Below are 21,574 nucleotides of genomic sequence, written 5' to 3'. Positions count from 1 at the left end.
GTTTTTCCCAGTGAAGAGCTCTTGCTTTGTAAAACTAGAATCTAGAGGGGCTGGAGTGATAGTGTTTTCCTTGAACATGGCTGACCCCTGACGGACGTTGTTCAATTTGTGGCATCCCATATGGTCCCCTGAGCCTGCCAGGAGCGATTTCTGAGCGCAGAACCTGGAGTGACCCCAGAGCGCAGCCTCCAGGTGTGGCCCCCAAACAAACAAACAAACAAACAAAAAACCAAATAAACGAAGGAACAAACCCTAAAAAAAAACCCTTCCCCCAAGAAAACCCAAAACACCCAACAACAACAACAACAAAATTAGAATCTAGAACTTTCTTTCTTTTTTGGGTCACACCTGGCAGCACTCAGGGGTGGGTTACTTCTGGCTCTGCGCTCAAAAGTCACTTCTGGCAGGCTTGGGTGACTGTATGGGATGCAGAAAATTGAACCCAGTTTCGTTCTGCTGCGCGCAAGGCAAACACCCTATCGCTGCACTATTGCTCCAGCTCTGGAATCTAGAACTTCTAGATTCTAGAATCTAGAATCTAGTGAGGTGGCTCAGAGTAGTGGCTTAATCCCTTAATCCCTTGCATGGACTCAATCAAAGAGAAAAGGGAAGAGAGAAAAGAAAGCAGATTCAAACTAAAAATGATACTTTAATCTGTTTTGAAAAACTGATTTGGATTCTCATGAATTTACAAGATGTTGGATGAACTCTCCAACTCTGTCAGAAGTCCATCAGCCATCTTTCTTATCAGCTCAATCAGGTGCAAATTCACACAGGAAAATAAATAATTTTAATACCCAGAATTCATCACAGTATATAAACAATTAGAATTTTACTTTATTTCAGAATAAGATTATAGTTGAAAAGATATTTTCTAAAAGCCACAACATCATTCATATGGATAAAACTTTTATAGCAAAACCTTGGTATATGATCGTCAGTAATTTCTACCTAGATATTGAAGGTATTTAAAAAAACAGAAATGATGTATTCCAAAGACTGCAATAGACACAATATATATGCTTGTATTAGGTCTGCAAACATCCTATTGTAATTTATTACGTGTTCAAGAAGTTGCAAAATTTTCAGCGTATTGGGAAGATACAAAGGAATATGAGTTACTCCTACATTGAAAAGCATATACATCAATGCTACAGAGTAAGAGCAGTATGCAAAACCAACCAATAATTCTGAAGGTTTTGGAAGATGTAATCTATCTATGGCTTTTTTCATGTTCATTTTTGAGGCTATGAAGCACATCTGGAAGAAGGAAAAAAGAAAGTGTCATGTGATGGGATATAGAGTACAGTGTGTATGATTTACATATATGAGTCCTGTATTTCATCCTTCCCACATACTCACACACAAAAGTTGTCAGTATGAAAAATTAAAGACAGCATGTATGAATCATATGATATTTTGCAGGGTCAAAACTGAAAAAAAAATTGACTTTGACATGAAAGCAAAACTGTGAGGCATTACATAGCAAAGAAACAAACAAAAACACTCCCTACTTTCATTATTCTTTTGGTCTAATACTTTTTTTTGGTTTTGGTTTTTAGGTCACACCCTGTGGTGCTCAGGGGTTACTCCTGGCTCTGTGCTCAGAAATCGCTCCTGGCAGGCTCGGGGGACTATATGGGATGCCGGGTTTTGAATCACCGTCCATCCTGGATTGGCTGCATGCAAGGCAAACACCCTACCATTGGGCTATCTTTCTGGCCCCTGATTTAATTTTTAAGCACAAAATTAAAGGCTTTTCAAATGATATGGCAGAAAAATATTGAAGATAAACCATTAGAATTTACTTTCTGTTGTAAGTACCTATAAAGAAACTAAGTGTAGTCTTTAGTATGATATGTTAATTTAAAAAATAGGTTAAAATATGTCTTCATGCTGATAGTACACTCATGCTGATAAGATGAACATGTGGGAAAAAATAAGAAAGCACTCATTTTTCTTAGCATACACAGCTACATCATATTAAAATGGCCAAAGGCAAAAATGTCTAACACAGATTCTCAAAGGCTTATTTTTTTCAACTAGCAATAGCAGAGGTGTAAAAGTGAATCATGCAAAATTTTTACCTAGTGCTACTGTGATAAGAATAAGGGAACATAATTTTTCTTCCCTTTAATTGTAATGCTCACAAATTATCACGTGAACTTCAAATCACACACAAGCCAATCAGGAAGCAGTGTGAAATACACCAAAAAAATGCCCAAGAAAGCATGCCAAAAAAGATAACAGAATTGTTGGAGGTTCGAACTAAATTTTGTAGGTGTTACTGCAACTTCTAGGTCTTTAATGCTGCTTTTTATAAAGTGTTGATGGTAGGCTGGTGGGAACCCTGTCAGGGAGTTCAGTCTGTCTGTAGGTTAGGCCATAATTTCTGCAGGTTCAGTGACCAGTTTGGATCCATCCCATGATGTCTTGAACTGTTCGGGAACAGGAAATTCTCTCTGAAAAAAAAAAAAAAGGCAAGAAGAACCACATTAGTTAAGCCAAGGTTTCTCTTTGTAGGGAGACAGAAGACTGACTGGCATTGTATGAAAGACAAAGATAGTAGTGGAGCCTAAATCAGTGCCCCAAAGAGATCTTCAGAGTTGTGTGAGGGCTGCCAGCATCATTCAATTTAGAATTTGCTGGGAATCAGGAATTTTTACTTTTTTCTCCGTTTTTTTTGTTTTTGTTTTTGTTTTTTTTTTGTTTGTTTGTTTTTGTTTTTGGACCACACCTGGCAGTGGTCAGGGGTTACTCCTGACTCTGTGGTCAGAATTTGATCCCGGCAGGCTTGGAGGACCATGTGGGATGCTTGGAATCAAACCTGGGTGGGTCTGTCCTAGGTCAGCCACATGCCAGGCAAACATCCTACCGCTGTGCTATTGCTCAGATCCCAAATCAGTGTTTTCTGGGATTGGAATGATAGTTCAGTGGGCATGCAAGAACCTTGTATGCAGCCTACCTGGGTTCGATCCTCAGCATCCCATAGGTTCCCCCAAAGAATTACTTTCAGGAGTAATTCCTAAATAGAGAGCCAGGAGTAAATCCTGAACATTGCCAAATGTAGTTCCCCTACACCCACTCCCCCAAATCAGCCATTTATCTAAGCCTGAAATGTGTCAGTGACTGCTTTGGGATCCAGACAGTAGGGAGATTTCCCTCTACAGGAAACAGAGGTATGAGGTCAGCAATGGCCCCACACGGCCTCAGCAGGAAGCACCTCAAACTGATTCAATCCTAGACAGCCTCTCTGTCCCACTAGAACCCACACAGATTCAACCAGGCACTTTATCAAAGTGCAGTTCTGATTCCAAAGTGCAAGGGCAGGAGCCTGAGATGGCTTTTCTAGCAGGTTCCAAGGGCAGCTGGGGCTTCCAGTTCCCATTCAGACGGGGATGAAAAGGCTTCCTCCCCTCCTATCGTCCAGTCTGTGTTTCACTGAGAGAGCAGAGATCTCGGTTGTGCACAGATTTGTGGCCCTTCATCCTGCCGCCCTTCCTTGCCCTGAGAAATGCATGAGCAAAGATAGCCACACTTGTGCCCAAAAGAGACACTGAACTAGCCATGTACAGTGGTTGGCTATTGCTCCTTTGAAAATAAGGGTTCTCCATGCACCGAAGAAGAGGACCCGAGGAAAGGAGAAACTGTCTTCGTGGTAGTGGCTTCCAGGTGCCCCTGTACTTGGGGAACGCTGAGTATTGCTGAAACTCTCAAAATCTGATAAGCTGATATACACACTCAGTCATGGGGAGATGAAATAGGTTCATGGAACAACACTTCCAATCCCTTGCATCTTCCTAGTTTCAGGGTCTAGCTATTTCCTTTGGATAAAAAAAATTTTTTTTAGGGGGCTACACCCAGTGGTGCTCAGGGCTTACTGTTAATAGCTCTGTGTTTTGGGATCACTTCTGGTAGGGTTTAGAGGACTATGGATTTCCAGGGAACAAACTCACTACTATGTTAGAGGCAAATGTCCTGCTAACACTTGAATCTCCAGAATAATCTCTCTCTCTCTCTCTCTCTCTCTCTCTCTCTCTCTCTGTCTCTCTCGTTTTTGGGCCACACTTGGCGGTGGCACTCAGTTACTCCTGGTTCTGTGTTCAGAAATAGCTCCTGGCAGGCTCAGGGAACCATATGGAATGCCGGGATTCGAACCACCATCTATCCTCGATCAGCTGCATGCAAGGTAAATGCCCTACCAATGTGTTATCACTCTGGCCTCTCCACAAGAATCTCTTTTTTTTGTTTGTTTGTTTTTAGCCAACACAGTTTTGCTCAGATGTTACCTGATTTTACACTCAGGAATCCTGTCCTGAGTGACTGGAGAACCATATGGGGTGTTGGAAATGGAACTAAGGTTGGCTATGTGTAAGGCAAAAGTTCTACCCACTGGAAGAATCTATTTTGACGGGCAGGTCTTTCATTCAGGTAATGAGTGATGACTTGTTCTTGAAATAAGTCCCAGGACTACAAATTCTGAAGCAAAGAAGCCACAGTCTTCATAACCTGCTGTGTGTGGACGTGTGGAGTGTGTGAAGTGTGTGTGTGTGTGTGTGTGTGTGTGTGTGATATTCCTTTGAAGATTCTTCTAGATAAGTCATAGGTTGGGCTTTGCTTCCATACCATGTAGAGTGACCTAGTATGAAGTACCAAGCTAGTAATTGCCATCACAAGTTTTATTTTTCCAATACAGACTTTCCAACTCTTGGAAGTGAACCTATGAGGACAGGTTTTTCTCTGGGAAACTGAGTTTTTTTTTTTTTTGTGTGTGTGTGTGTGTGTTTTGGGACACAACCGGCAGTGCTCAGAGGTTACTTATGGCTCCATGCTCAGAAATTGCTCCTGGCAGGCATAGGGGACCATATGGGACACCGGGATTCGAACCACCGTCCTTCTGCATGAAAGGCAAATGCCTTACCTCCATGCTATCTCTCCGGCCCCAAGAGACTGAGTTTTTTCATTGTCAATCCCAGATGGCTACATTAATGGTGGAACCTTGGTCATGCCTTCCTTTCCTCCAACTGAAAATACCTGGAGACAGTGGTGGCAGGATACTGTGACTTCAGTAATTTACCTATGAAGGGACCATCTGGCTTTATTTATTTATTTATTTATTTATTTATTTATTTATTGGTTTTTGGGCCACACCTGGCAGTGCTCAGGGGTTACTCCTGGCTGTCTGCTCAGAAATAGCTCCTGGCAGGCACGGGGAACCATATGGGACACCGGGATTCGAACCAACCACCTTTGGTCCTGGATCGGCTGCTTGCAAGGCAAACGCTGCTGTGCTATCTCTCTGGGCCCTATTTTTTTTTTTTAATGTAAAAGAATTTTACATAAAGTTCTGGCCTCTCCTGCTCCTTTAGGCCAATGCCTTTTTATCTTAACCCCACATTGGACACACTCAGAAAGTTTTAACACAGAGAAAGACCTGGGTCTCTACCCTGGTATTTCAGGGACTGTACAGAGTCCTTGTCCAAAGCAAAAGCTTTTCTTAGCAGATAAGTGACCCTGAGGTGTCATTTTCTGCTTCCATCCCTTTATTAGGACAGGGATCACCCTAAATTTTGGGTCACCTAAAAGCTGATCTATGTGACTTTGGTGCTACCAATGTTTGTAGGAAAGAATACCAGAGGGTACTCTTCCCTAGCTCAAGGTTGAGGTTACTTGATTCCTATAAATGACGTGTAGCGTAGGCCCGGAAAATTTTTTCATTTAGACTTGAAGATAAATCCAAGGTGACAGAATGTGGCACATATCCAAGCAGTCCTGGAGAAGTCTTAGGCAAGTGTTTCTTAGAAGGCAATTGGGTAGAATAGTGGCATCAGAATAACTGGTTGGGGGATTAGTAAAATTCACATTCCTGGGCCCCTTCTCAGCCTCTGGCCCCCCTGGAGGTGCAAGTGTGTGAGAGTATTTCAGCCAACCTTTCCAGCTAATTCCCAGAGACCCATCTCAGCTATTCTTGGTCCATCAGTGCCAGAGCCCTGCCAGGGCTATGAGTAGTGATGTTGAGGATGAGGTTGGGGACCAACTATGGTCTTTGAAGCTCTCAAGCTCCAACTGTTTCTTTTTCTTTTTTCTTTTGTTTGTTTATTTGTTTGGGGGCCACAACCAATGATGCTCAGGGGTTACTCTTGGCTCTGCACTCAGAAATTGCTCCTGGCTTGGGGAAATATGGGACGCCGGAAGATTGAAACACATCCGTCCTAGGCTATCTCTTGCAAGGCAGATGCCTTACCTCTAGTGCCACTGCTCCAGCCCCCAACTATTTCTTTTTATTTGTGCAGGGAGAGGAGAAAACATACCCAGTGGAGTTCAGAAGCTACATCAGAGCTCAGTACTCAGGGGTTGGTATGTAAAGCATTCAGTCCATTGGTCTTCATCTGGGGGCCCCAAACCTCATCCAGCTGATTTTTTCTTATTGGTTTTGATTTTGGGCTACACCTAGCTGTGCTGGGGGTGGTACTCCGGGCTCTGAGTCAGTTAGGGTCATTCCTGGTGGTGCTTGGGTAACTAAATGGAATGCTGGGGATTGAATCCGGCTCGGCTGCAAGCAAGGTAAACACCTTATCTGTTGTACTATTGCTGGCCTCTTCCAGCTATTTTTTTGTTTGTTTGTTTCTGGGCCATACCCGGCTGAACTCAGGGGTTATTGCTGGCTCTGTGCTCAGAAATTGCTCCTGGCAGGCTCTGGGGACCAAATGGGATGCCACGGATCAAATCTGGGTGGGTCGCATCAAGGCAAATGCCCTACCCACTGTACTATCACTCTGGCCCCTCCCAGCTGATTCTTATGAGGCATTTGAGAACCTCTGCACATGGGCTCTTCCTACTTCTCCTTTTTTTGTCTCCCCAAAGAATTGCTTCCTCTTTTTGGATGGCCTTGTAAAGGAGCATATTTAAGAATATATGAAATAACTTGAACTCAGGTACAGGGTATATTATTTGATATATGCTTGCCCTTTAAGGTAAACTTCCTGGAAACTCACAGATCCAAGAATAAAGTACTAGAAGAGAAACTAGAGGGGGGAAGTTGCGAATTTTCTAAATTCTCCCCTGCCTGCTAGGTGTACTGTATAGTCTTTGATGCTTTTGGAGAAATCAATCCCAAAACACGTCCGTGTCAAAGATACAAGAATAAGGTACTTACGTAGTCACCATCCTGAGGAATCAAGATGTTCATTTCTGAAGACTTGGCACTTACAATGTCACAGTCCAGAGCCTCCTCACTGAGGTACACATGACAGCCTTCGGTCTTATTAATGGAAATTGTGGGTACTTTCCCCATTACCTGAAATGAAAAACAAAACAAAACTGGGTGTTCAAAGCAAAGAGAGAGGAAGAGAGATTGTATGGCAGGGAGGGAGCTTGCCTTGCACACGGCCCACCTGGTTTTGATCCTAAGCATTCTCTATGCTCCCCAGAGCACCTCAAGTGATATCTGAGCACAGAACCAAGAATAAACCCTGAGAATTGTCAGCTGTGACCCAAACTCTTCCCTCAATAAACCAGCACCCCCAAATCAAAACTATACTCCCCACCACAAAAGAAAAACAGAGACAGAAATGACAAGGACCCTGTGTAAGTACAACCCAGGGTCTTCAAGTGAGGATGTCTGGGTCAGGGCAGGAGAGGCTGGTTAGGTGCCATTACCCGAAGCAGGTGATGTCATTTGGGGACAGATTGAAAGGGCCATACAAGGGGACTCTTGAACGGAGGGGTCGCTTTCTTTCCTGAGACAGATGAGAAGGATTAAAACAGCAGCTGAATGTCTAAAAAAAAAAAAAAAAAAAAGGCTTCCCAGCCCATGGGTGGATTTGAAACGTATATTTGATTTCCTGATATACAAGATGCATTTGCCTTTGTATTGGCCTGAAATTTTAGTTTTGACGAATCTCTATGAAACCTGGACTAACACAAATACTAATATTGTCCTTTCAGAGTAAAATTATTCCGTAACGAAGTAGATATTTCCCCCCCACCCCCCCCCTTCTGAAGCCTAAGCAAGAATACATAGAAGCACTGTGATTCTTTTCACATAAGCTTTTGGCTGGATAAACATCTCCCTTGGCTGAATGCGAAGCTTAAATGAGATCACGAGGGGAGGCATTTTGAAATGGATTAATTTCAGGAGCCCCAAAGCAGCGAGGTGTTTGGAGCCTTTCATTGTATAGGTACAGAAGAGCAGACAAAAGGGGCGCGTTTTTGTATTGGTACCCAAAGCCAAGAGTTGTGAAAATGCTGATCAGTTTACAATGTCTTTTTAAGCAGTTTTCAGACATCCCTCACCTTCTCCTTCCCAAGTCTATATAGGCAGATTGTTCCCCCAATGGCCATATTACAACTCTATAATTTTCCTTCTTCTCATGGTAATTGGAGTGATAAGACAGCTTCTTTTTCACCCCAAGAAAGGCCTGGGATTGCTCAACAAAGGAACCACCCCTGTTGATGGTGCAGATGATAGCCAGAATTCCTCAGGGGAAGTCTAGCCAGCTCACTATATTTCTATTTTCTTCTCTCTCTCCATAGAAACTGGACACCAAGTTGGAAATGAGCCGGGGATTAAAAAAAAAATGTCAGGGTAGTTCAAGTTCAGGTGCAGAGAGGACTTGGCCATAAAGCAAATCAAGTGATACCTCTATAAACATATTTCAAAAATGTGTCAGTGGTGATGATGGTTCCGTGATTTTGAATTTGGTTCTTCGATAAGCATGAAGACCGTTTACATTGTGAACTGTCGAATACCAGGCAAGTATAGGAAAAGGGAAATTATCATATCATTGAGTCTTCTGGGCTTCCTTGGGGAGACACAGTGGGGCCACCTGAGGCCAGCAAGTGAGGGAAATGCGCTAGATTTACACTGATATATTGATATTTCTTTAACAAGGCAGAAACAAGCAAGCAGACAAAGCAGGGTAGCTGAAAAGGTAGCCCAGGTCTGTTGTCATTTCCAGGTTTTTTTTGTTCATACTGTAGGTAAAATACATGCTTTTCCCCTGGCTCTCTGTGAGCACTTTGGTTTTCTTTCTTTTTTAGGGGGCAACACCAGGTGATGCTCAGGGATTACTCCTGGCTATGCACTCAGAAATCTCTCCTGGCTTGGGGGACCATATGGGATGCTGTGGATCAAACCCAGGTACATCCTAGGTCAGCAGCATGTAAGGCTATTGCTTCAACCCGGAACACTTCCATTTTCAAATTTGACTTCCTCCCTGCTTAATGGTCTGCATTAACCCAGGAGAAGACTGAACTTCCCTGCCACATAATCACTTGTACCCATTCTTTTTTTCAGTATTCTGAGATGCCAAGGGTCAAACTTGGGGGCCTCACACAAGCACACTAAGCCTGGGCCCCAGCGCCAGTTTCTGTGAGTCCTGATAGCAGCGAAGGTACCAACCAGGGAAGCTGTGCTGTGGGACTCTCCTCTGCTAGCGGACAGACTTACTATTATGTGACGTGCTCAGCTCATAACTCTTGCTTGATATGTGCTCTTGTATTACTTTTCTTTCTCCAAGTGAATTTTTCCATAAAATAAAAAAAATCTGTAGAATATCGTGCTCCCTTCATTCTCCCATAACTCATCCTATAGTTTTTCTAGAATAGTTTTACATGTACTTTATTCCCCTCGAAGACTGTTCAAAAATAGAACAGCAGAAAAAACACTATCTTCTTTCCTCCTTCTCCTTTTTTTTCCCTTGCAACACTGGCAGCACTTAGGAGTCACTCCTGGCTCTGTGCTCAGAAATTACTCCTGACAGGCTCAGGGAATCATATGGGATGCTATGGGTTAAACCCAGGTCAGCCATATGACTCTATGCTGTCCTATCACTCCAGTCCCCCTTTCCTTCCTTTAATTTCTGTTGGGTTTTGTTTTTGTGTGTGTGTGTGTGTGTGTGTGTGTGTTTTTAGCTGGCTCTGGTGGTGTTCAGGGGGGTGCACAAGCCCTTTAAGCCATCTTTCTGTCTCCTCCATCTTGAACAATTTTATTGTCTTGGAACACCACTGCTGTGTCCGTTCCTCTTCTCTAGATAACCAGGGTTTATTCTGCCAGATTTTTGTTATTGTTGCTGTTCTTTGTTTCTGGGCCACACCTGGCAGTACTCAAGGCTTATTTCTGGCTCTGAACGCAGGAATCACTCTTTGTAGGCTCAAGGAACCATATAAGATGCCAGAGATCAAATCTGGTCAGCTGTGTGCAAGGCAAATGCCCTATCAGTTGCTGTACTATCTCTCTTGACCCTCTAGATTATTTTTATTCTTGTTATTGTGTGTGTGGTTTAATTATTATTTTTTTTAGTGTTTAGGCCAGGCCCCTTATTCCTGGGGGATCAGGGGACCATATAGGATGGCAGGGATTAAATTCAAGTCAGCCGTGTGCAAGGCAAGTATCTTGAGTTTTACTATCTCTCTGTCCTCTCATTAGTTTATTATTTTATCTCTCCAACAATTGAACACTTTAGAGTGACTTACTATATGAACATCTACTGTATATAGACATGGTGCAAATTTGAGGGCTATAAAAACTGTCCTCCCACCCATCTTTCCTCCCTCCCTCCTTGCCTTTCATCCTTGGTGATTTTGGTGCTCACGGATTACTCTTTGAAAGATTTAGGGGACCATATGTGAGGCCAAGGGTCAAACCTGGGTTGGCCACATGCAATGTAAGCACCCTACCAACTGTACTGCTGCTTCAGACCCTAACTAATTTTTCTTGAAAACAAGATCATAACTATTATGGGTGGGCCTGATCCAGGGCCTCTTACCTGCATTTGAATGTCCCTGGAGTTGATTACTTCCACGATGCCTACTACATTGTCAAACACAAGGCCAAACTTCTTACAGTTATCTAGGAAAAAAAGACAAAATCTCCATTAAGTATATGCAGTCTATTTTTTTTTTTGATCAAGTATGGCTTCATAGAGAACTTAGCTGAGTCCTACCAATGATAATGGAGTTGACTTTCCCTTTTATCTGTAGAGTAGACTTGTTGCATTGGAAAATATAAGCCACTTGTTTTAGTTCAGTCTCTGAAATCACCAGGTCATTCCTGTCTTCCTGGTACTCCTAAAAATCAAAGCACACAAATATAAGTGTGCTAATAAATTATTTTTATTTTTGGCATACTGAAATAACTACAGAGGTCCCGTATGGAGAATTTAAGAATTTAAGTAGTCTTCTACTTAAAGAGAGATGAGGGCTGGTAGGTGCAGCTCATAACATGAAGCTCATCACATAGAGTGATGAGTGCAGTTGGAGAGATGACTACACTGAAAACTATCATAACAATGTGAATGAATGAGGGAAGTAGAAAGCCTCTCTCGAGTACAGGTGTGGGTGGGTGGGGAGGTGGGAGATCTGGGAAATTGGTGGTGGGAATGCTGCACTGGTGAAGGGGGGTGTTCTTTACATGACTGTAATCATACAACTATAATCATGTTTGTAATCATGGTGTTTAAATAAAGATAATTATAAAAAATTATTTTATAGGAATAATAAAATAAAAAGTAAATATTGTTTGAAAAAAATCACATCTATTAATTATTCTAATGATTCTATTCTAGCTTTTATTTGTTTTGCCTGTTATGGTATTGTATGATATATATGTAATATGTGTTATATAAGATTATAAGTATAATTTGAACTATACTAAATGTATTGACAAAGAATTATAGATACATGAACAATTGTGATGAATCTGTATGGAGATATTTTACTGCATTTTAAATGAGTGAAAAAACTTTGATATACATTTTTTGATGTAATGATGTAATGAGATATGATGGAAGATGTGTATTTTAAAATATAAACATGTGCTTTTTATTAAAATAAATAAATAAAATATTAAAAAAAAGAATTTAAGTAGTCTTCTAATGCTCTTATTTATTTATTTGGAGTTTGGGTCACCCCTGGTTTTGCTCAGGGCTCACTCATGGCTGAGTGTATGAGGCTGAAGCTGGCTGCATGCAAAACAGATGCCTTAACCCCTGTAATATCCCTTCCAGCCCACAGCTTCACTTTGTCAAGATGAAAGATGGTTGTAATCATGGTGCATAAATAAAGATTTTATATATATTAAAAAAATAGATCAAAGATGGAGGAGACAACTATCCAATAATATGAATTAATTAATACCATGGAATTGGACACCTGAATGTGAAGGTGGTATGAAGATTTCATGATGATGTGTATTCTACCATTACTACATTTTTGAAAGTCAAAGAATACAGGAGAAATAATGGCAAACAACAGCAAAACTTGGAGAAGCAATTAGAAGTGGTTTCCACACTAGCAGGTGGGATGCCTCCTGTCATGGCACTCAGAAGACCATTCCACTGTGGTAAGGTTTAGCCTTGGCTTTGTCTTTGGTTGGATCATCTCAGGGATGAAGGGGAAAGAGCTTCACTCACTACTCGCCACTTCTTTCCTTCCAATTCAAGCACAGGAGCATGCTTTTGAGGAGGCTGAGAGTGGGGGGCTTTGGGCGTAGTTGTGTGGCTTTTGGTTGGAGAGGGAGTCTGAGCTCGTAGGCTGGGATTCTTGTGTGTCTTCTGCTCATCAGTGACATGCCGGAGTCCTGGGAAGGGAACACAGATACATTTCCTTAATATTTTGGGGGTAGGGGCATACCCAGCCATAGTCAGGGATTACATCTGGCTCTATGCTCAGGAATTGCTTATGATGGGGCTTGAGGGACCATATGGAATGTAAGAGGTTGAACCTGGTCAGCAAGGCAAGCACCCTACTCACTGTACTAGCTTTCTGTCCATTTTTTTTTGCGGGGTCACACCCGGCAGTGTTCAGGGGCTACTCCTGGCTCTACACTCAGAAATTGCTCTTGGCAGGCTTGGGGGACCATGCTATCTCTCCGGCCTCTCTGCCTTTTTTTTTTTTTTTTTGGTTTTTGGGCCACACCGGCGATGCTCAGGGGTTCCTCCTGGCTGTCTGCTCAGAAATAGCTCCTGGCAGGCACGGGGGACCATATGGGACACCGGGATTCGAACCAACAACCTTTGGTCCTGGGTCGGCTGCTTGCAAGGCAAACACTGCTGTGCTATCTCTCCGGGCCCCTCTCTGCCCATTTTTAATGCAAATAAAAGTCCCTAACTTCTAGAGTTCATATGGTATCAAAAACAAGAAATTTTGGAAATGTTCTCTACATAACAAGATCCTATGTAAATTTGGATTTAACAGAAGCAATCTAAGTGTATTTTCAACTGTGGATTCTCTTAATTTATTTATTGGTTTTTGGGCCACACCTGATGGCGTTTAAAGTTTATTCTTGGCTCTGAGATTATTCTTGGTGGATTTAGGGGACTATATGGGGATCTGGGGATATGACCTGAATTGGTTACATGTAAGGTAAACTTCTTACCTGCTATAGTCTGCCCTTACCTGCTGTATGTACTAGGGCCCTCAAAAACCAAGCAAATACAATTTCATGAAAGGCAAACATCTCACCCAAAAAGATCATGTGACTTGCTTCTCCTACTACTAGGACGTTCCCAGGCACAGTCCCAAGGGTCAGGGCACTTCAGTAAGCCAGAGTGTGGAATTGATTGCTAGTTGCTAGTTCATTCCCTGGCTTTGCAGCCAATTGGAGCCACAGAAAAGTCAAAAATCTGAATTCCTAGATCCCAGCCCAGGGAACAAGGACACTTAGACCATCATTTCTATTACCTGCAAGCAATGAAGCTGCATTTTCATTAAAGCCCTTGGCAACCTGACTTTATTGTTTAGAATTTAGAATTGTTTTAAATGCTGTTTAATTGAAACATTTAGTTATTATTTTTATAATATATATTATTATATATCAACACACTATATTATATATTAAATATCTATGGGGCCAGAGAGATAGCATGGAGATAAAGTGTTTGCCTTGCATGGAGAAGGAAGGTGGTTCGAATCCCGGCATCCCATAGGGTCCACTGAACCTGCCAGAAGCTTTTTCTGAGTGTAGAGCCAGGAGTAACCCCTGAGCACTGCTGGGTGTGACCCAAAAACCAAAAAAAAAAAAAATATATATATATATATATAAAATATCTAAAATATATTATAACATATAATTATCATTAATTATTTAATTATTTCCTCATTATTTTGCAGCACTGGAAATCAAGCCCAGCGCCTCCCACATGCCAGGCACATGCTCTTCCACTGAACCACGCTCCAGGACTGATTTTTTTTTTGTAATGAACCTTTAACCTTGAAGGTAAACAGGAAAAAAATTTTTTCCTTTGCTTTTGTTTGTTCTTAGACCACACCTGGTGATACTCAGGACTTAATCCTGGCTCTGCACTCAGGAATTATTCCTGGCAGTGCTCAGGGGACTATATGGAATGCCAGGGAATCAAACCCAGGCCATTTTATACAAGTCAAGTGCCCTCCCTGCTGTACCCAAGAGAATGCCCAAAGAGAATTTGGACAGTGATACAATTTTTTGACAACCCTGGACAGGGCCTGAGGACAGAGGTGTTGATTGATTTTTGCCACTTTTATGAGCTGGATCTTGATGCCTCAGTTTTAGGCAGTGCTGAAACCTCAGGGGTTGAAATGCTGATAGAGGGCAGTGTGGTCCACTAGGAACCCAGAGTCTTTGAGTTCTTTCTGCTCCGTGCAACAGCCCTGGGGCCTATCTAGCTCAAGGTGATGAGTGGCAGGTCATCGCCTTCCCTGGCCCTGGGAACAGAATGATGCTTCCATCGCTGCAGGCTCTGAGCTTTGCTTTCTGGGCCAGGAGTGGAATGATGGCAGCTGAGCAGTGTGACTTCCTCACCTTTAATAAGGGCATCTCCTTGGTTGAGTTGGGCAAATAAAGCAGAGCGGGAAGGAGAGGAAGGTTCTTTTCGGTGGTCTTCATTGTCCAGAAGGGGAGGTGGCCCTGGAGGAGGGGGAGGGGGAGGGGGTGGAGGAGGTGCAGGCCCCAGGGAGAAACCAGTTGGCGAGGAGGCTGACGACGCCACCGGGCCCTGTGGCAGAGAGAAAGAGAACATGCCATTGAGATGGTTGCTGGGAATCTGCCACTTCAGGTGCTGCTACTGAGAGTCCAGAGTTTCAAATTCACAAAGGGCACCTTTGGGGGTATATTGGGTCTGTCTGGAAGGACTTGGGGATCCAGTATGGAGAACATCTAAGCCATCCAGCCAAATCAATAGAAAACGCATGTCTAGAGTCTTGCTGCCAACCCAGGGCAAACAAAGGCATCTCTGCTCTCTACTAGTCTCTGAAGCTCTAGTAGGGAATAAACCTGTTTTTTGGGGTGTTGCCAATCATAATGGATAAGAAGGTTCAGTTTATGGGACATTTGGTTTTATTTTTTGGTGGGGCCACACTCAGAGGCGGTTAGGGGTTACTTCTGGCTCTGTGCTCAGAAGTTGCTCCTGGCAGGCTCCGGGGACCATACGGGATGCTGGGGATTGAACTCAGGTCCATCATGGGTTGTCTGTGTGTAAGGCTGTGCTGTCACTCCAGCCCTCTATGGGATACTTTGCAAGTGCCAAATAGAGGAGTGACAAGCTCAAATATGGCAGCGTACATAGAAATAACATTTTTGAGTCTTTGGGGAGTAGCTAAACAAAGAGATTCAAAAACTCTTCAGCTCTTATTCAAGTCTGTAGGCTTCAAATCCTGACTCCTACCACCAGGCTCAGCTGAGTTCAGAGAGTGTCTGTCACCCTCAAAGGTGACATGTTCCCAGGCCCCTCTCATGGTTTGGTTTCTCCAATGCTGACTCTTCATGAACCAACTCCACCTGGGATCCTTTCTGAGCAAGGTCTGGGCTTGTTCTCATATTTTCTGCTCTGTGATGTCCCATCTTTGTTTTCAACATGAAGATATAACAAATTAAAATGGCAGTAAAAGATGACAGACAATAGAGGTGTTTATTTTGGGGGGTGAGGGCAGGGTCTCCCAAGCAAGCTCAGGAAGCCTTGAGTTTGTTTCTTTAACAAATCTGGCGACTGGTTCAATGCAAGACTAGAGGATGGGATACTGTCTGAACTCCATGCTGGCCTGTCCGGGGCATGCTGGGACTCGAACCTAGGGTGGGTGGATGCTGGGCATACATCCTACTGCTGTATTATCTCTCAGCCTCTAAACCTTTTTTTTCGGAGAATCCTAGTGATAAAGTTCTCGAAGAGCTGAAAGACTAGTCAAAAATGTACATGAACAACACGTCCAGTTTATATTTTACTTTACTGTGAAACTTTGAAATAAAACATGATTCCTAATTCAGGCATTGCAACCAAAATGCAATTAAAAATTATTCAGAAACATACACAACTGAGAGTGATTAAAAAAAAATAAAAGTAGCCTGGGGCCACTTGGTTTTCAGCACCAAGTAGAAACATTAACTATTACATAAAAATTAAATAGGAACATATTCTTTCTTCACAACCAATTCATTCTTATAGAACATCAGTGTCAGGAAGTTTTCCATTTAAAAAAAAAAGCCATTTTCAAGGTAATTCTCTATCCCTACTAAGTAAAGAACTACATACAAAATAGAGAGATCCTGACCTTATTCAGAAGCATGTGTTAAAAGCAGAGCGAGCTGGGGCTTTGGCCTCCCGAAGATGGAATCTGCTGTTTTGTTTCTAAGAAAGACCAGCCTGACTCTATCTGTCATAATTCTCAGGTCAAGCAGAAAATGACTGCACCATTTCTGAGGCTGAGCAATCTTCACCCCGGTTATTTCCACTGTTTTCTATTATGTTACTTGGGTGAAACTTTAGAATTTGCTCCCAAACAAAAAAGATCAGCTCATGTAAGCGTTGCACACAAAATAATACTGCAGCCATAGAAAACCATGGGGTTTTATAAACGCATAACTTTTCAATCTGGTGCAGAGACAGGTAACCACAGGCCCCTTGAAACGAGACAGATTTCCCAAGCTCCTATTTTTATTTTTATTTTTTTTTTTGGTTTTGGGTCACATCCAGCAGCTCTCAGGGGTTACTCCTGGCTCTGCACTCAGAAGTCATCCCCTGGCAGGCACAGGAGACCATATGCTATGTCAGGGTTTGAACCACCATCTGTTCACATCAGTTGCGTGCAAGGCAAACGCTCTACTGCTGTGTTATCTCTCCAGCCTTTCCCAAGCTCCTATTTTGAGGAATGATCCTGGCCTCATCATTGTAGTTGAATCCAGCTGATTCTCAGGATCCAGAGTTGTTTTTTCCATGAGCCATGAAAGGGCATTGAAATCAATTAAGTCACACACCCCACTTTTGGGAACTTTGAAATCTTCTGCGGGCTGATCCAGGGGCTCCAATTCAAGGAATGTTGACAGCACAAGCCAAAAAGATGCGAACTCAGGACCCATTTGAAACTCGGCCTTGACTTTTCCTTTGTATATTCTGACTCATGCCTGCCCCGCGCTGAGAGCACAAAACTAGACTCTGGTTTCCAAGGTTACTTTACGATTAGCATTCAGGACAGCAGACAGGGAAAACAAATTTCATTAGACTTTCCCTAAACAGGAGCTCTGGGGGCTGCCTCTTGAGCATCACTAAACTTTCCTGCCTCCTTCTTCTTTACCCCTCAGCCTGGCAATTCCAGTCCATGACACCAGGACTCTTCCCCATCATCCCCTATGCCTGCCCAGGAGAGGCAGCCACATGCACTAAAATCACCAGCGAACACTTTATCCCAGAAATCCCAAGACAAACAGAGGGAAGATGGTCAAGGAAGGGAAGGGAAGGGAGCCAAGAATTCTGGAAAGTCTCGTATGTGCCAATGAGTGTTTCCATTCATGTTCCAGTTATTTATAGCTTAGATTAGCACAAGCTCTGGGCCAGGCTTCCCAAACTTGTCTGGCCTTTAGAGTCATCTGAGGTTTGGTCAGATGTCCCAAAGCTAAGACTCTGCTGGAGAAATGCTCTCTGGGGAGGTGGGACCCAGACATCTGTGCTTTTTTTAAATTTTGTTTTTGAGCCACACCCAGCAACACTCAGGGGTTACCCCTGGCTGTGCACTCAGGGATTAGTCAAGGCAGAGTTTGGGTGACCTTTTGGGATGCCAAGGATTGAACCTGGATCAGCTGCCTGCAAGGCAACTACCCTATCTGCTGTACTATTGCTCTGTTTCCATATGTGCATTTTTGAAGTCTCTAAGGGAATTGGGGGACAAGTTTGGGACAATGACATGAGGCCAGGAGCTGAAGTGGTGCTTACTTATCACCATAACATTATGAAGATTGTTTAAAAAAATCCAGCTTGCATCAAAAATAAAATAGAAAAGTAGGACAGGAAAGCCATTACTATGTGACCAGTAAATGGCAGAGGAATAACTCAAGTCCGTATCTGCTTGGTTCTAAAGGTTTTTCTTAGTGTAAGACTTTTAGATTATAATTGCTATCATATGGAGGGAGGCTGGGGCCAAAGCCATCCTACTCAGACTATTTAAACCATTTAAATTTAGTTTGAAATAGTTGATAGGGGCCAGAGAGATATTCAGGAGAGCAAGTGCTTGCCTTGCATGTTGTTGATCCCATTTGAACCTCCAGCACTAATTGTGGTCCCTTGAGCACCACCAGGGGTCGCACCTGAGCAGAGAGTCAGAAATAGCTTCTGAGCACTATTGGGTTTGACAACCCATCCCTTCCCCTGGGATGGTGGTGGTGGGAGAAGTCATTCGCCTAGTGAAAGAACCAGAGGCAAGGACTATAGTGCTGAGAGTTGCCCTTGGGTCTTAGGTAAATAACAAAAGTTGGAGTGGGGCTGAGGGCTGGGACATAACTGGCTCAGTTTCCATCCAAGTCTCAAGGATGGGATCCTACAGTTGGTAAGAAGCCAGTCTTGGAGCTCAGAGGATCTAGGAAGCTCTGAGCATGAACACTGGTACCTCAATATCAAATCACCCTCCAAGTTGGCTCCTTGTGACTCTGGATTCTAGAAATAAGCTTCCAGTTCTATTCATTTATTTTTCCTGGAGCCCATTGGTTTCAGTAATGGGGGTACTTGTGCCCAAATCTTGGTTTCTTTCTTATTTTTCTCATTTGGACCATACTTGGCACTGCTCAGGGAATCACTGCTGTTGGTAGAGTTCAGGGGACCATATTGATGCTAGGGATTGAACTGGGCTTGACTGCCTGTAAGACAAGTCACCTGAGTCCTTATGTTATCTATCCAACCCCACAAATCTTCATTTCTCATCTAGTGCTCAAACTTGAGGAAGAGACATTACCCTATCTCTTCCTTTCCTGTCTCTGTTTCATAAGCAGGCTGAGATTAATGTATTTTTGTTTTTGTTGTTGTTGGGTTTTTTTTTGTCCACACCCACTGGTGTTCAGGGTCACTCTTGGATCTACACTCAGGAATCATTCCTGGTGGTGTTTGGGGAACCAACCATATGTGGTGCTGGGGATTGAACCAATATTGGCCACATGTAAAGTAAACACCAGGATTCCTGTATTATCTCGCTGGCTCTCATAAATTGTTTTAATCTTAATGGTCTTTCTAAATAAACTCTTTGCTTATTAAAAATGAGCTTACAGTGTATTGCACTAGAAAACTTTATTTTTAGAATATAGGCTTATATGTCTAAAAGCTGAGGACACACATCATTATGAGCCTTGTGACATAGGCTGTGAAGCAAAGTGGGGGGATCCAAAACAGAGGTTCAAAGGGAGAAAAGCCAGCTGAAGTCATCAGCAAGGATCCCCACAAAGGCTTTTTTAAAAAAGACTATTTGGTTATGTTGATGAAATGAGTTTCTAAAGTAGCTTAGAGTGGAAAAAAAATGGAAAAACACATTTCATGAAAGTTACAGTAACTGATGACAACTGAAAAAAATGAAATAGAGGGACAATTATGAGTCTGAATGACCATATTCAGGGTCAAAAGTTCACTTCAGTGGCGAGAACAGAGCCCCAAACCTAAAAAGGCTGTTTTTGAAAGCTCTATTAAGATTAATTTTGAGAGCAGATGTTCGATTATTTGGGGGAGGGGGTTGAAGGAAGGCAAAAAAGACTTTTAAAAAATGCTGCAAGTCTCTTTCTTTCTTTAAGTTGATTTTGAGAACCATGAACAGCTGCCTCCTCTTTTTAAATATATTAAGTACAACTATAAAATAATGAACCTATTGTATGCGCATGTCAGGCTTTATTTACATATTATTGTATAAATAAAGTTATATCTATACTACTACTGGTTGGGTACATCAATTTTTCCATGAAATGTTATTTGAAATAATTGCTTATCATTTTATTACTTTAGTCTTTGTTTTTTAAAGAAAAGCATGTCTATATTTATTTCACAGTGTAAAAATAATTTGATGACTTTAGAATTTAGCATTCTACAAGGAAACTACTTCCGGTTCTTAAAGGAAATCTCCACATTGTTCTTGCTGGCAGAAATTATTACATACATAATAAGCAACTCACTCTTATCCCCACTATGAACACCATTACTCAGTTTTCTAGTAAATTCTAGAATTGTCCAGCTAGGGCTCTAAATAGCCCACAAAAATGACTTCATAATCTATTTTTTCGAGTGGGACCTCTCTAATACTTTTCAACAAAAAGTTTTTGTTTTGTCTTTTTTTAAAATCTTGTTTTTTGGACTAAACTTAGTGATGCTCAGGGGTTGGTTACTCCTTACAGTGCTTGGGGGACCATATGGGGTGCTAGGGATAGAACTGTACAAAACAAGTACCTTACCTACTGTGCTAGCTTTCCAGCCCCAATTTTTGTCTCCCCCGCCAAAAAATTAAGCAAAGAATAAAACAACAACAACAATGAAAAGGTACATCTGTAACTTTTCTGCCAGAGATATATAGCTCAACAGGCTGAGTTTGCAAATCCCCCAGGAAGAAGCACCCCACCCTACCCTGGATCTAATCCCCACCACTGCATGATTCACTCAACACCTCTAAGAGAAATGTGAGAGCAGCATCTGCAGGTCTTAAAATAAGAATGAGAAAGGAGGGCCGGCGAGGTGGCGCTAGAGGTAAGGTGTCTGCCTTGCAAGCGCTAGCCAAGGAAAGGACCACGGTTCGATCCCCCGGCGTCCCATATGGTCCCCCCAAGCCAGGGGCAATTTCTGAGCGCGTAGCCAGGAGTAACCCCTGAGCATCTAATGGGTGTGGCCCTAAAAAACCAAACAAACAAACGAACAAGAATGAGAAAGGAGAAAGGGAAGAAGGAAGAAAAGGGGGAAGGAGAAAGAGAGGGAGGGAGGAAGGTAGAGAGGGAGAGGAAGAAAGAGAGGGAGAGGAAGGAAGGAATGGAGTGAGGGAAGGAAGGAGGGGGAGAAGGGAGGCGAAAGGAAGGGAGGGAGGGAGGGAAAGAGGAAGAAAAGGAGGGAGAGGAAGGAAGGGAGGGAGGGAAGGAAGGAAGGAGGAAAGAAGGGAGGGAGGCAAAGAGGGAGAGAGAGAGGAAAGAAGGGAGGAAAAAGGAAGAAAGGGAGAGAAAGAGGAAGGAAGGAAGGGAGGGAGGGAGGGAGGGAGGGAGGAGAAAAGAAGGGAGGGAGGGAAGGAAGGAAGAGAAAAGAGGGAGGGAGGGAAGAGAGGGAGGAAACTTTATGAAGGTTTTCTGTAATTTTGTCCTTGAAACTTAAATTGTTTGGAC

General features: G+C 42.7%; 1 protein-coding gene across 1 annotated transcript in view; it reads right to left on the bottom strand.

The window, feature by feature from the left end:
* Positions 1-2,121: 2,121 nt before the first annotated feature.
* Positions 2,122-21,574, bottom strand: part of CAP2 (cyclase associated actin cytoskeleton regulatory protein 2) — a 172,011-nt gene continuing 152,558 nt past the window's right edge. The window contains exons 7-12 of the mRNA XM_049765257.1: positions 14,783-14,975; positions 12,414-12,580; positions 10,947-11,070; positions 10,770-10,852; positions 7,157-7,297; positions 2,122-2,462 (exon numbers count right to left, since the gene is read on the bottom strand). Of these exons, the coding sequence (XP_049621214.1) occupies positions 2,379-2,462; positions 7,157-7,297; positions 10,770-10,852; positions 10,947-11,070; positions 12,414-12,580; positions 14,783-14,975 (792 nt within the window). The 3' untranslated portion in view covers positions 2,122-2,378. The remainder of the gene's footprint in view (positions 2,463-7,156; positions 7,298-10,769; positions 10,853-10,946; positions 11,071-12,413; positions 12,581-14,782; positions 14,976-21,574) is intronic.

Source organism: Suncus etruscus, chromosome 18 (genome assembly GCF_024139225.1).
Source record: "Suncus etruscus isolate mSunEtr1 chromosome 18, mSunEtr1.pri.cur, whole genome shotgun sequence".
NCBI classification, from domain to species: domain Eukaryota; kingdom Metazoa; phylum Chordata; class Mammalia; order Eulipotyphla; family Soricidae; genus Suncus; species Suncus etruscus.
Note: the sequence above shows the minus strand (reverse complement) of the source record. Positions and strands in the feature narration are given on the sequence as shown.